Source organism: Salvelinus alpinus, chromosome 12 (genome assembly GCF_045679555.1).
Source record: "Salvelinus alpinus chromosome 12, SLU_Salpinus.1, whole genome shotgun sequence".
Taxonomy (NCBI): domain Eukaryota; kingdom Metazoa; phylum Chordata; class Actinopteri; order Salmoniformes; family Salmonidae; genus Salvelinus; species Salvelinus alpinus.
Window position 1 is genome coordinate 19,433,232 of NC_092097.1, and position 14,563 is coordinate 19,447,794.

Below are 14,563 nucleotides of genomic sequence, written 5' to 3' on the forward strand. Positions count from 1 at the left end.
AGAGGATGGACAGGCAGAGGCAGGGGTAGAGGAAGAGCCATGGGCAGAGGATGGACAGGCAGAGGCAGGGGTAGAGGAAGAGCCATGGGCAGAGGATGGACAGGCAGAGGCAGGGGTAGAGGAAGAGCCATGGGCAGAGGATGGACAGGCAGAGGCAGGGGTAGAGGAAGAGCCATGGGCAGAGGATGGACAGGCAGAGGCAGGGGTAGAGGAAGAGCCATGGGCAGAGGATGGACAGGCAGAGGCAGGGGTAGAGGAAGAGCCATGGGCAGAGGATGGACAGGCAGAGGCAGAGGAAGAGCCATGGGCAGAGGATGGACAGGCAGAGGAGGCTTTTTGATCTCCTCAGTGAAAGAATGGCTGACACACAGGTCTGTATTATGCAAAAAAAAATGCATATATATTTAACAAAAATATATATATTTTCTTGAATAATTAACGTATGAACATACTACATTCAATGGAAACATGATCTAGTTTGTTCGATTTGCACTAGAAATTTGTTTTTGAATTGGCTTTGAATTAATCGTAAACCATGACCATACATATGAGAAATACCTTTAGTGGAGTGTGGATAGAAATATCGCATTCAGCTTTACTGATAATATGCTACAGTGGGAAGAAAAAGTATGTGAACCCTTTAGAATCACCTGGATTTCTGCATAAACTGGTCATAAAAAAAATTCTGATCTTCATCCAAGTCACAACAATAGAGAAACACAGTCTGCTTAAAATAACACACAATTATAATTTTTCATGTCTTTATTGAACACACCATGTAAACAATCACAGTGCAGGTTGGAAAAAGTATGTGAACCCTTGGATTTAATAACTGGTTGACCCTCCTTTGGCAGCAATAACCTCAACCAAATGTTTTCTGTAGTTAACCATTCCTCTTCACAAAACGGTTTCAGTTCCACAATATTCTTGGGATGTCTGGTCTGAACCGGTCTCTTGAGGTCGTGCCACAGCATCTCAGTCGGGTTGAGGTCATGACAGACTGGGCCACTCCAGAAGGCGTATTTTCTTCTGTTGAAGCCATTCTGTTATTGATTTACTTCTGCCTTTTGGGTTGTTGTCCTGTTGCATCACCTAACTTCTATTGAGCTTCAATTGGCGGACAGATAGACTTACATTCTCCTGCAAAATGTCTTGATTAACTTGGGAATTCATTTTTCCGTTGATGATAGCAAGCTCTCCAGGCCCTGAGGAGGCAAAGCAACCCCAAACCATGATGGTCCCTCTACCATACTTTACAGTTGGGATGAGGTTTTGATGTTGGTGTGCTGTGGTGATGTTGCAGACTCTGGGGCCTTTCAGAACAGGTGAAAATATAATGAGATCATGTGACAGATCATGTGACACTTAGATTGCACACAGGTGGACTTTATTTTATTAATTATGTGACTTCTGAAGGTAATTGGTTGCACCAGATCTTATTTAGGAGCTTCAAAGCAAAGGGGGTGAATACATATGCACACACCACTTTTCCGTTTTTGATTTTTTATAATTTTTTGAAACAAGTAATTTTTTTCATTTCACTTCACCAAGTTGGACTATTTTGTGTATGTCCATTGCATGAAATCCAAATAAAAATCAATTTAAATTACAGGTTGTAATGCAACAAAATAGGAAAAACGCCAAGAGGGATGAATACTTTTGCAAGGCATTGTACCCCTGGACAAATTAACTCAATTTCTCAACTTCAAAACACTCTCCTGCAACCCGCCTCACCAATAAAAAATTAAAAAAGTATTATTCACCTCAAATCTGAAATCCACAACAGAAGCTATCCAGAAGTTAGCCAGAAGTTAGCTGGCTAACGTTAGTATTCAGCTAACCACGGTTGGCGGTCATCAGCTATCCTTTAGCTCGAAAAGCTATCGGCAGTTTTGTACAATGCGACTCAGACCAGAGCATACTGGACCTATTTTCTCTCCATATCCCCGGATTTCTACTGCAATCTCTGGACATTTACACCTGGATCTTGCAGCTAGCTAGCTGCTATCCGAGTGACTATTGGCTAACGTTGGTCCCGGAGCAAACATCAATTATTCCGGAGCTAGCCAGCTGAAGAGTTCCATCAGCCACTCCTGGGCTACAATCACCTATCCGGACCCGTTTTACTGCCGATGCGGAGCCCCCACCAGGCCTTCACGACTGGACAACCGACGTTATCTGCACGAGGGAGTTATCCAACTGGCCCCTCAGTCGCGACGTAACCTGAACGCCCATCTGCGGCCCGCTAACCGTTAGCTGTCTTATCGGCTGCTATCTGAATAGGTCTATTGGACAATTTTCTTGGGCCACTATAACTATAACTATTTTGCCAATTGGATTGGTCCCCTCTACCACACGGAACCCAACTAATCTACCGCCGGAAACGCACGAGGTGGCTAAAAACAGACCTCCATCCTCTGCCAGCTTGCTACCCATGGCCCGGCTAGCTATCTGAATCGCCGTGACCCCAACCAAACTCACTACTCACTGGACCCTTATGATCACTCGGCTAAGCATGTCTCTCCTTAATGTCAATATGCCTTGTCCATTGCTGTTCTGGTTAGTGTTTATTGGCTTATTTCACTGTAGAGCCTCTAGCCCTGCTCATTATACCTTATCCAACCTTTCAGTTCCACCACCCACACATGCGATGACATCACCTGGTTTCAATGTTTCTAGAGACAATATCTCTCTCATCACCACTCAATGCCTAGGTTTACCTCCACTGTATTCACATCGTACCATATCTTTGTCTGTACATTATACCTTGAAGCTATTTTATCGCCCCCAGAAACCTGTTCCTTTTACTCTCTGTTCCGGACGTCCTAGACTACCAATTCTCATAGCTTTTAGCCGTACCCTTATCCTACTCCTCCTCTGTTCCTCTGGTGATGTAGAGGTGAATCCAGGCCCTGCAGTTCCTAGCTCCACTCCTATTCCCAGGCGCTCTCTTTTGATGACTTCTGTAACGTAATAGCCTTGGTTTCATGCATGTTAACATGAGAAGCCTCCTCCCTAAGTTTGTTTTATTCACTGCTTTAGCACACTCTGCCAACCCGAATGTCCTAGCCGTGTCTGAATCCTGGCTCAGGAAGACCACCAAAAACTCTGAAATCTCCATCCTTAACTACAACATTTTCAGACAAGATAGAACGGTCAAAGGGGGCAGTGTTGCAATCTACTGCAGAGATAGCCTGCAGAGTTCTGTCCTACTATCCAGGTCTGTACCCAAACAATTTGACCTTCTACTTTTAAAAATCCACCTCTCTAAAAACAAGTCTCTCATCGTTGCCCCCTGCTATAGACCACCCTCTGCCCCCAGCTGTGCTCTGGACACCATATGTGAACTGATTGCCCCCCATATATCTTCAGTGCTCATGTTGCTAGGTGACCTAAACTGGGACATGCTTAACACCCCAGCCATCCTACAATCTAAGCTTGATGCGCTCAATCTCACACAAATGATCAATGAACCTACCAGGTACCACCCCAAAGCCGTAAACACGGGCACCCTCATAGATATCATCCTAACCAACTTGCCCTCTAAATACACCTCTCCTGTTTTCAACCAAGATCTCAGCGATCACTGCCTCATTGCCTGCATCCGTAACGGGTCAGCGGTCAAACGACCTCCACTCATCACTGTCAAACGCTCCCTGAAACACTTCAGCGAGAAGGCCTTTCTAATCGACCTGGCCCGGGTATTCTGGAAATAAATTGACCTCATCCCGTCAGTAGAGGATGCCTGGTTATTTTTTTTAAATGCCTTCCTCACCATCTTAAATAAGCATGCCCCATTTAAGAAATTTAGAACCAGGAACAGATATAGCCCTGGGTTCTCTCCAGACCTGACTGCCCTTAACCAACACAAAAACATCCTGTGGCGTTCTGCATTAGCATCGAACAGCCCCCGTGATATGCAACTTTTCAGGAAAGTTAGAAACTAATATACACAGGCAGTTAGAAAAGCCAAGGCTAGCTTTTTCAAGCAGAAATTTTCTTCCTGCAACACAAATTCAAAAAAGTTCTGGGACACTGTAAAGTCCATGGAGAATAAGAGCACCTCCTCCCAGCTGCCCACTGCACTGAGGATAGGAAACTCTGTCACCACAGATAAATCCACTATAATTGAGAATTTCAATAAGCATTTTTCTACGGCTGGCCATGCTTTCCACCTGGCTACCCCTACCCCGGTCAACAGCACTGCACCCCCCACAGCAACTCGCCCAAGCCTTCCCCATTTCTCCTTCTCCCAAATCCAGTCAGCTGATGTTCTGAAAGAGCTGCAAAATCTGGACCCTTACAAATCAGCCGGGCTAGACAATCTGGACCCTTTCTTTAGAAAATCATCTGCCGAAATTGTTGCAACCCCTATTACTAGCCTGTTCAACCTCTCTTTCGTGTCATCTGAGATTCCCAAAGATTGGAAAGCAGCTGCGGTCATCCCCCTCTTCAAAGGGGAGGACACTCTTGACCCAAACTTCTACAGACCTATATCTATCCTACCCTGCCTTTCTAAGGTCTTCGAAAGCCAAGTCAACAAACAGATTACCGACCATTTCGAATCCCACCGCACCTTCTCCGCTATGCAATCTGGTTTCAGAACTGGTCATGGGTGCACCTAAGCCACGCTCAAGGTCCTAAACGATATCTTAACCTTCATCGATAAGAAACAATACTGTGCAGCCGTATTCATTGACCTGGCCAAGGCTTTCGACTCTGTCAATCACCACATCCTCATCGGCAGACTCGATAACCTTGGTTTCTCAAATGATTGCCTCGCCTGGTTCACCAACTACTTCTCTGATAGAGTTCAGTGTGTCAAATCGGAGGGCCTGTTGTCCGGGCCTCTGGCAGTCTCTATAGAGGTGCCACAGGGTTCAATTCTTGGGCCGACTCTCTTCTCTGTATACATTAATGATGTCGCTCTTGCTGCTGGTGAGTCTCTGATCCACCTCTACGCAGACGACACCATTCTGTATACTTCTGGACCTTCTTTGGACACTGTGTTAACAACCCTCCAGACGAGCTTCAATGCCATACAACTCTCCTTCCGTGGCCTCCAACTGCTCTTAAATACAAGTAAAACTAAATGCATGCTCTTCAACCGATCGCTGCCTGCACCTGCCCGCCCGTCCAGCATCACTACTCTGGACGGTTCTGACTTAGAATATGTGGACAACTACAAATACCTAGGTGTCTGTAAACTCTCCTTCCGGACTCACATCAAACATCTCCAATCCAAAGTTAAATCTAGAATTGGCTTCCTAATTCGCAACAAAGCATCCTTCCCTCATGCTGCCAAACATACCCTCGTAAAACTGACCATCCTACCGATTCTCGACTTCGGCTATGTCATTTACAAAATAGCCTCCAATACCCTACTCAATAAATTGGATGCAGTCTATCACAGTGCCATCCGTTTTGTCACCAAAGCCCCATATACTACCCACCACTGCGACCTGTACGCTCTCGTTGGCTGGCCCTCGCTTCATACTCGTCGCCAAACCCACTGGCTCCAGGTCATCTACAAGACCCTGCTAGGTAAAGTCCCCCCTTATCTCAGCTCGCTGGTCACCATAACAGCACCCACCTGTAGCACGCGCTCCAGCAGGTATATCTCTCTGGTCACCCCCAAAGCCAATTCCTCCTTTGGCCACCTCTCCTTCCAGTTCTCTGCTGCCAATGACTGGAACGAACTACAAAAATCTCCCTCACTAGCTTTAAGCACCAGCTGTCAGAGCAGCTCACAGATTACTGCAACTGTACATAGCCCATCTATAGTTTAGCCCAAACAACTACCTCTCCCCTACTGCATTTATTTATTTATTTTGCTCCTTTGCACCCCATTATTTATATTTCTACTTCGCACATTCTTCCACTGCAAATCTACCATTCCAGTGTTTTACTTGCTATATTGTATTTACTTCGCCACCATTGCCTTTTTTTGCCTTTACCTCTATTAACTCACCTCATGTGCTTATTTTTCTACTGTATTATTGACTGTATGTTTGTTTTACTCCATGTGTAACTCTGTGTTGTTGTATATGTCGAACTGCTTTGCTTTATCTTGGCCAGGTCGCAATTGTAAATTAGAACTTGTTCTCAACTTGCCTACCTGGTTAAATAAAGGTGATTTAAATGTTTTTTTTAAATTACATATTTAAAGTGGTAATCAGCAAGTCATCCATGACCCCAGGATTCTTGTGTTGTTTATATATTCAATCTATGGTTGTGAAGGGGAGAGCGCAAAGATGCGAGAGAGATCACTTGGGCATGAGAGGGAAAGGAAAGGGAAATGGGGATACCTAGCCAGTTGCACAACTGAATGCCTTCAACTGAAATGAGCGTGCATGACCGTGCGTGAGAGAGGTAGAATGTAAACTGTAGAGTAGTCAGCTGCTAGCTAGTTGTAGATAAACAGTTGTGGTAGCAGGGACAACATATTCAGAAATGTTCTACTGAACAAGTATCATCATCATTAGTATTGGATCTGCATCAACTCGACCCGAAAAGAGAAGTAAGAAGTGTTGGGTTTCGTTCAAAATGAAATAACAAAAGAAGAGGGGCGACCCAAGGGTCGCCGACAACTAGCTGATTCCAACTTTAAGGATTTAAGATGCAATGTGAACATGATCAAACACAAGTTAACCCTTAGGTTCCAAGAAAAATGGTCAACTGACAAATGGCTAAAACAGAAACTCAGAATTTAACCAGATCAAAAACACCTATGATCCAGAACCTTGTGTCACTTGTCACCTAACGAGAAATAAAAGATGTGTGTGTCAGCCCAGACATAATACACACCCCTAGAGGCAGGTAGAGCCCCATGAACACAGGGATGGGAGGATTAGAGGAGGGTAAAGATGCCAACAATATATTTTAATAGAGCTTTGGCTCACAGGTGGTCTGGGTAAGACGAAGCAGCATAGGTTTATCAATGGATCTAGCTGTGTAAAGACCTCTATAGATTTAATCTGAACTAACTGTTTAAAGGCCCACTGTCGTCACATCGTCATCCCATTCAAATGACCTCACAATGTAAATAAAAATAGGGTTTAGGTGTGCAGCAAGGGGGTTTGGGGAGGGGGATGGTCTGCCCTGTGTGTTTCAATAGGCTAGAATCACATTGTCACTCTTATTTTGTCTTCTAAACCAATGATTAGTTTGCAAGCTGGGACGTGTGGTCACTTTTTGTGAAGTGCCATTTAGGAGGAGCTGCTTGGCAAATTGAATGGGGTGATCATGTGATCATGTGATGACGGTGGGCCTTTAATAAAGTAATGTAGTCTCCAAAGTAAGTCCGTGTTTACAGAGCAAAGTAAACCTAAGAAAATGGTCTGGCACTGTAGGCCCTCTGCACAGCATAAGGATATTTAGATCAATGCACATTTCATCCCATTCCTTCACTACATGTATGCCAGCCAGCCATAGAGCTTAAGCTATCCATGTGTATGTTCTGTGCTTCTACATTAGCAGTGCTTGCTGCTTGGGGTTTTAGGCTGGGTTTCTGTATAGCACTTTGTGACATCTGCTGATATAAAAAGGGCTTTATAAATACATTTGATTGATTGATTCCTGTCATCAGTCTGTGTGTGTAGCCTGGTACAGTACATGGAGAAAATGCTGTATCAGTTTTGGGGTTGGGACCGGGAGGCAGGCAGGGAGGTCTCCTAGTTGCTTGAAAGTGGAGGCTTCAGAGGTGTCTTAAGAGAGGCCCCTCAGCAGGGATCTTTAGAGATGCTCATATTCATCAGGCTAAATAGAAGTGATAGAACATAACAAAAAAAGTAAATTTACTGAATACGATCTGTACAATACTGGCAATACACATATAGGGTGATAATGTCTCCAGAAATGTCGCCTGTTTTCGCCTTCTGTTGCCTCAATAGTGCTCCTATCTAGCTCAACCACTCCAGGGTCCTCCAGAAACTCATCCCTCCTTCAGAGAAAGACAGTCAGTTATACTCCAAGCATATAGTGCTGAATATTAGAGAGAGAGACATGACAGTACCATAAATACACTGCCAAATAGGCTACTCAAAGAAGGCAAGTACAAAGAGAGGGACACAAAAACACAGAAACCAACCATAAATTATGCACACACAGGAAGGTTCACGCTACCCAATAGCCATCATTGAATGGAACAGGAAAAAGGTATTTAGCTATTCTCATGTTGAAATTAAGCATGTGTTGTCACCTATCTGACAGCGTGGTGCTGGATGCCACTCCAATGCTTGATATAGCAGGCAGAGGTAACACTTTCCTTGGAGTGGATTGTGGTGGGGCCATTATTATATCACGCATGTCACATTATATCTAGCTAGCTAGATTGCTAATGTATGTCACAAAACCTAGCTAGTGCGCTTCCTTGTCATGTCTCTACCAAGCTACATAATGTTAGCTAGCTAGCTAACATTGTTTCAGTAATAATAACTCAGAAGTCTCAAAAAGGCGAGGCAACCATACTGCCGAGCACCATTACAGCTGATAGTGTTACAGCCGTGCCATGACAGTTCTATCACGCTCAAACAGAGAAATGTACATGAAACATCAGCTAGCCGCCAATGTGAAATGTAAGTAGGTTCAAAATGATCATGACTCTCAAAAACACACATGCTGATGTCAATATCCTGACTGGTTTTAGATCGCAAATACCATGTACACCTGAGTTTTTTATCAAGACAGCCAGATCATTTAGATAGCATAAAGCTAACCCAGATTAACCATTCCCAAACATCACAGCTAACGTAAACTCACCCCATTCCGTACAAATGTGTGCAACTGCAACATTCAAACGAGGCTACAAAGAAAACGAATGGGACTGTAGCGACTGTGTTCACTTCAAAATCGGGGGTGTGAACTAGGTTTCTATTCAAGCGTTGATCGACATGGTAATGGCTCTATAGTATTGGAGAAAAGTTGAAAAAACGGACACTCCGTTACATCGCTGCGTGTCATGTCGTAACGTACAGCACGCATAAAGGAACTATTTCTGTCTTACAATCTCTCTCCACCAGGTGTAGCACTTCTCTCATCCTTTAAAAACAAGAAATGGACAGTGACGGGGGTAAGGGGGGATACCTAGTAATTTTTTGCATCATCATTGCATGCGATCATCATTCTCAAAGCCGCTGTTTACTTCTAAGATCACTTTAGCACCGCCCTAAAAACCCGATTCAAATTCCACACAAACCTTCAAATAGGTATGTGATGACACATTATATAAACTCTTTATAGTGTTTTATTTACATTTTAGAGGCGATAAGGTGATAAGTTGGACAGATCGAGTGAAAAAAAGCAATTTTCCCACACGACATCTCTCCTTCTCACTATCACGCATTAGTTTCGCTTCCCCACCCGCTATTTTTAAAAAGACCCGACGGGGCTCATTGCCTGCTTGAATTATGCAGAAACGGGCAGTGTTTAGGTCATGTAATTGATTCTGTTGGAAAGGGGAGAAATTGTGCTTTACAATGGTATTGACATTACGGTTGATCTGGAAGTATTACGTTTTTGGGGCGCTAAAATAAGGGCAATTGTACGGACCAAGGCGATGTACGAGTTTACGTGAGTTTACATTAGCTAGCTGGCGCCAACTCTTGGTAACGTTACCTGCCAAGCAGAAAACAGGCCATCTCTGCATCAGACTTCAGCCATTTTAGGGCCATAACTTCTGTCCAGCGATTCAAATTGTTACCTATATGTACTCTGATTTTCCCCCCCGAGCCTTATCATTTAGTTGCTTGGCTAAACAAATTTTTTGGCACCTGTATCCGCAACCGGAGGGGTTGAACGCTTGCCTAAGACATCCGCCATTGTTGATTGTGCTCGGAAGAGGAGGACCACGCCTTCCGAGTGACGATGCTCAGAGAGATGGTACAAACCCTCCAATTCAAAAACAAGAGCCGTACCAACTTTTGTTAACCAATCGGAAAACTGAAAATCATAATACAATTTTGTAAGGGCCCAAAGAATTTAATATAATTCCACTATTACTGCAGTTGTATTATAGGCAGTTTATGACATTATAATGCAACAACAATTCTACATAATGCTCCTTTAATGTACTATAATGTTATGCTAGGAATAGGTTGGTCATAATATGTTCAGACTGTACATACAGGTAACTGCCAAAATAAATAAACTGTTGAGTAAATTAGGGATACAAAGTATATTAAAAGCAGGTGCTTCCACACAGGTGTGGTTCCTGAGTTAATTAAGCAATTAACATCCCATCATGCTTAGGGTCATGTATATAAATTCCCAGTTGCCCATTTTTTGGGGCTACCATGGCTAGAAGAAGAGATCTCAGTGACTTTGAAACAGGGGTCTAAAAGGAGAATATGGGGTTTACAGTGTGTGTGTGTGTGTGTGTGTGTGTGTGTGTGTGTGTGTGTGTGTGTGTGTGTGTGTGTGTGTGTGTGTGTGTGTGTGTGTGTGTGTGTGTGTGTGTGTGTGTGTGTGTGTGTGTGTGTGTGTGTGTGTGTGTGTGTGTGTGTGTGTGTGTGTGTCTCAGTGTCTCAGTGTCTCAGTCACAAGATCTCAACCCAATTGAACACTTTATCTCAACCCAATTGAATACTTTTTGTCAGTTACCTGTATATATACATAATGAAAGGAGGGCGGGGGTAAACAGACAGGGGTACGGTGAATCTCACCTGTTTTACCAGTGTTCTTCATTGAGGTCTTGTTGGAGGACTCTGCCTCAAATCCATCCAGAGTGAGCTCCTGATACTCCATGGACACCTTTGTGTCCTGGTCTACGATGTTGATTGGTGACTGGTTCCTCTGTCTGCATTCTGGGTAGGCTGATGACCAGCCCTCCTCTGGCCCGTACGTACCTAGACCAGAAGAAAGAAACAAAACAATATATATACTATATATACAAAAGTATGTGGACACCCCTTCAAATTAGTGGATTTCAGCAACACCAGTTGCTGACAGGTGTATAAAATCGAGCACACAGCCATGCAATCTCAATAGACAAACATTGGCAGTAGAATGGCCTTACTGAAGAGCTCAGTGACTTTAAACGTGGCACCGTCATAGGATGCCTTTCCAACAAGTCAGTTCGTCAAATTCTGCCCTGCTACAGCTGCCCCGGTCAACTGTAAGTGCTGTTATTGTGAAGTGGAAACGTCTAGGAGCAACAATTGCTCAGCCACGAAGTGGTAGGCCACACATGCTCACAGAATGGGACCGCCGAGTGCTCAAGTGCGTAGCACTTAAAAAGCATCTGTCCTCGGTTGCAACACACTACCGAGTTCCAAACTGCCTCTGGAAGAAACGTCAGCACAAGAACTGTTCATGAAATGGGTTTCCATGCCCGAGAAGTCGCACAGAAGCCTAAGATCACCATGCACAATGCCAATGGTCGGCTGGAGTGGTGTAAAGCTCGCCGCCATTGGATTCTGGAGCAGTGGAAACGCGTTCCTTGCAGTGATGAATCACGCTTCACCATCTGGTAGTCCGACGGATGAATCTGGGTTTGGTGGATGCCAGGAAAACGCTACCTGCCCCATTGCATAGTGCCAACTGTAAAGTTTGGTGGTGGAGGAATAATGGTCTTGGACTGTTTTCATGGATTGGGCTAGGCCCCTTAGTTCCAGTGAAGGGAAATATTAACGCTACAGCATACAATGATGTTCTAGACAATTCTGTGCTTCCAACTTTGTGATAAAAGTTTGGGGAAGACCCTCTCCTGTTTCAGCATGACAATGCCCCCGTGCACAAAGCGAGGTCCATAAAGAAATGGTTTGTCGAGATCAGTGTGGAAGAAGTTGACTGGCCTATACAGAGCCCTATCCTCAACCACATCGAACATCTTTGGGATGAATTGGAACGCCAACTGCGAGCCAGGCCGAGTTGCACCCCCCCACCCTCACCCCCCTTTTTGCCCTCAGAACAACCTCAATTCGTCGGGGCATGGACTACAAGGTATCGAAAGCGTTCCACAGGGATGCTGGCCCATGTTGACTCCAATGCTTCCCACAGTCAAGTTGGCTGGATGTCCTTTGGGTGGTGGACCCTTCTTGATACACAGGGGAAACTGTTGAGCGTGAAAAACCCAGCAGCGTTGCAGTTCTTGACACACTCAAACGTGTGCCTGTGGTAGTTATCATAAAGTAAACAAAGCTACACTTCCTAACAAATGGAGAGGTGAAGGCAGTGTGCTCAGAGATGAAACCCCAAACTCTTAGCTGAGTGGCAAGTCCCAAGGCGAGACCAGACACCTCCATATAGAACAGAGTCAAGAGAGGGAGAGGAGCAGGCCGGATGTCATCATTCTGCTGCCACCCCCTCAGATAAAACAAACAGAGAGAAGGACAGAAAGTGAGGGAGGGAAAGAGGGAGAGGACAGGGCCAATGCCATGGAAACAGTGGAGGATGGATAATATAGATAGTCCCTCTCCTCTACCCACAGCAGGCATGGTCTCCTCAGTGTGGGGTCACAGTAAGTTTTCCATAGCCATCCAACCATAAAACACCAGTCCAGCCAAGTGAAATCAAGTGATTCTTTAGTATCCAGTGAAGGGGAATTAATTTGGTTGTGGATAACACACTATAAAAACACATTCAACAAAGGCATACATATCCCAAAAACATATCAATATACTGTACAATATATTTCAACTGATTCAGTTTATACAGCAGCACCCTGGCCCATACCCATAAACATTAAACTTCATTGCCTTTAAATTCAGAACAACTTTAGATATTAGTAACTACATAATACATTTACATTAGTATTTGAAAATAACAATCATGTCATACCTTGAGACACGATCACGTCTTTTTATTTTATTTGTGGGAATACTTGGGAACAGATTTCCTAAATTAAACTCATTTTAGCAAAATTCTTGGTGATTTTACAGTCTTTTTTTTACCCCCCCAAAATGTTTAAAAAGTAAACATGAAAAAAAATGGTGGGCCACAAAAAATCACTTGCTGACCCCTGCTCTACAATGAAGGCCTTGGCTGCCCTCTGTCCTAAGGATGGTAGAAAGGAAGAGGCAGGGCCCACTCCCTCTCACTCTGCGCACTCCTACTACCCCCTATATCCGCATCATAAACACTCGGGCTAAAGTGCACCCCTAATTGAAAGCATCATCTGGGCTACCGGGGTTCTAAAATGAATTTGTCTATGATTACCCATGCCCTGCGCGCGTCCGGAGCGTTTGGTAATGTCTATTTCATTGAATTAGGAAGCATCCTCTTCTCTTGCCCCCTATCCTAGCCTTGGGGTGTATTGATTTGAGAGGTCTGGGTTTCATATAGGAGAGCGCAGGGTATGGATCCAGGCAGCCGCGGCCTGGTAATGAATGCAGTGGAGAGCTGGTATGAAGCCATTAGTCATTGCTTTAATGCGGCTAGGAACTAAAACCATCAGCATGCCATCAGGTGTCACATCAACATTGCGTTACCCTCTGACCTCCGCCTCCCAGAAATGTCCCTCTTTTCACTTAAAGCTGCAATATGTCACTTTTTGGGCTACCTGACCAAATTCACATAGAAATGAGAGTTATAGATCTGTCATTCTCCTTGAAAGCAAGTCTAAGAAGTGGTCGATCTGTTCTATGTGTATTATTTCTATACTTCCTGTTCTTAAGTTTTGGCTTAAACAGCTGAAAATACAATCTTTTTGGTTTTGGAAAATATAATTCAGAGGTTTAGATAGTACAATGATTCTCTAAACTATACTTGCTTGTTTTGTCACAAACTGAAATTAGGCAAACTATTAGAATGTTAGCAAACAGGAAATGGATGAGCGATTTCTGCATAGTGCACCTTAAAATGTTCTCTCTAGCTGGACTTCAACGGGGTTTGTACTCTACTTATATCTCTCTGGGGACAGTTAAGCCTTGTAGTTTATGTAATAGACAAAAGAATGGATTGAGAATCACAGAAAAAAAAAGTGTAGGCTTGTGAGAGATAGGAGGCCAATATATCTGCCGAACTATAGTCACGATAAGAGAGAGAGGATGGAGGGATGAAGGAAAAAACAGAGAAGGCCACCTGAATGAGAAGAGGGCCATATTGGCACTAGAAGAGTGAATCTCCCTGTTTCCTATAAATATGAACACTGTATATCACACTCACAGAGTGGAGGGGTAATACATACGGATCTCCCTGACAACCAGGCACAAGGCAGAAACATAATCAGAAAAAAAATGGCTTGCGACATGCATAATCATATATTCAGGTCAACAGGCAGAGGGTTTTAGATTTCTAATGTTTCATTCATTTTTCATGGCCATTTGTCTGTGATTCTCTGGAGAGCATGCACATTTTATTTCAGCGAATTATGAATACCATAAATACACCTTTATGGTGCTTTCACCCTCCAGGGACTTGAGGCTTTTCAATCAATTAAGAGCGATTTCTTCAACAGCCTCAGCGCTCGCGACCTTGCTCATTTCATATTGAAAAACTGCCATATTCCAATTGTCTGCATAAACAAAACCATAATTGTGTGAGGCTGCTTAAAGAGCACAATTATGAAACGTTTGCCCAAAGACAGCATTGTTACACAAAAGCAAACACACCTTAGGGGGAATTT

At 43.9% G+C, this 14,563-nt stretch overlaps 1 protein-coding gene across 2 annotated transcripts in view; it reads right to left on the minus strand.

Annotated features, from left to right (window-relative positions):
• Positions 1–14,563, minus strand: part of LOC139535651 (receptor-type tyrosine-protein phosphatase gamma-like) — a 312,527-nt gene that overhangs the window by 110,986 nt on the left and 186,978 nt on the right. For both annotated transcript variants that reach the window (XM_071335271.1, XM_071335272.1), the window contains exon 3: positions 10,662–10,844. In XM_071335271.1, coding sequence (XP_071191372.1) covers positions 10,662–10,844 — 183 coding nt within the window. The remainder of the gene's footprint in view (positions 1–10,661; positions 10,845–14,563) is intronic.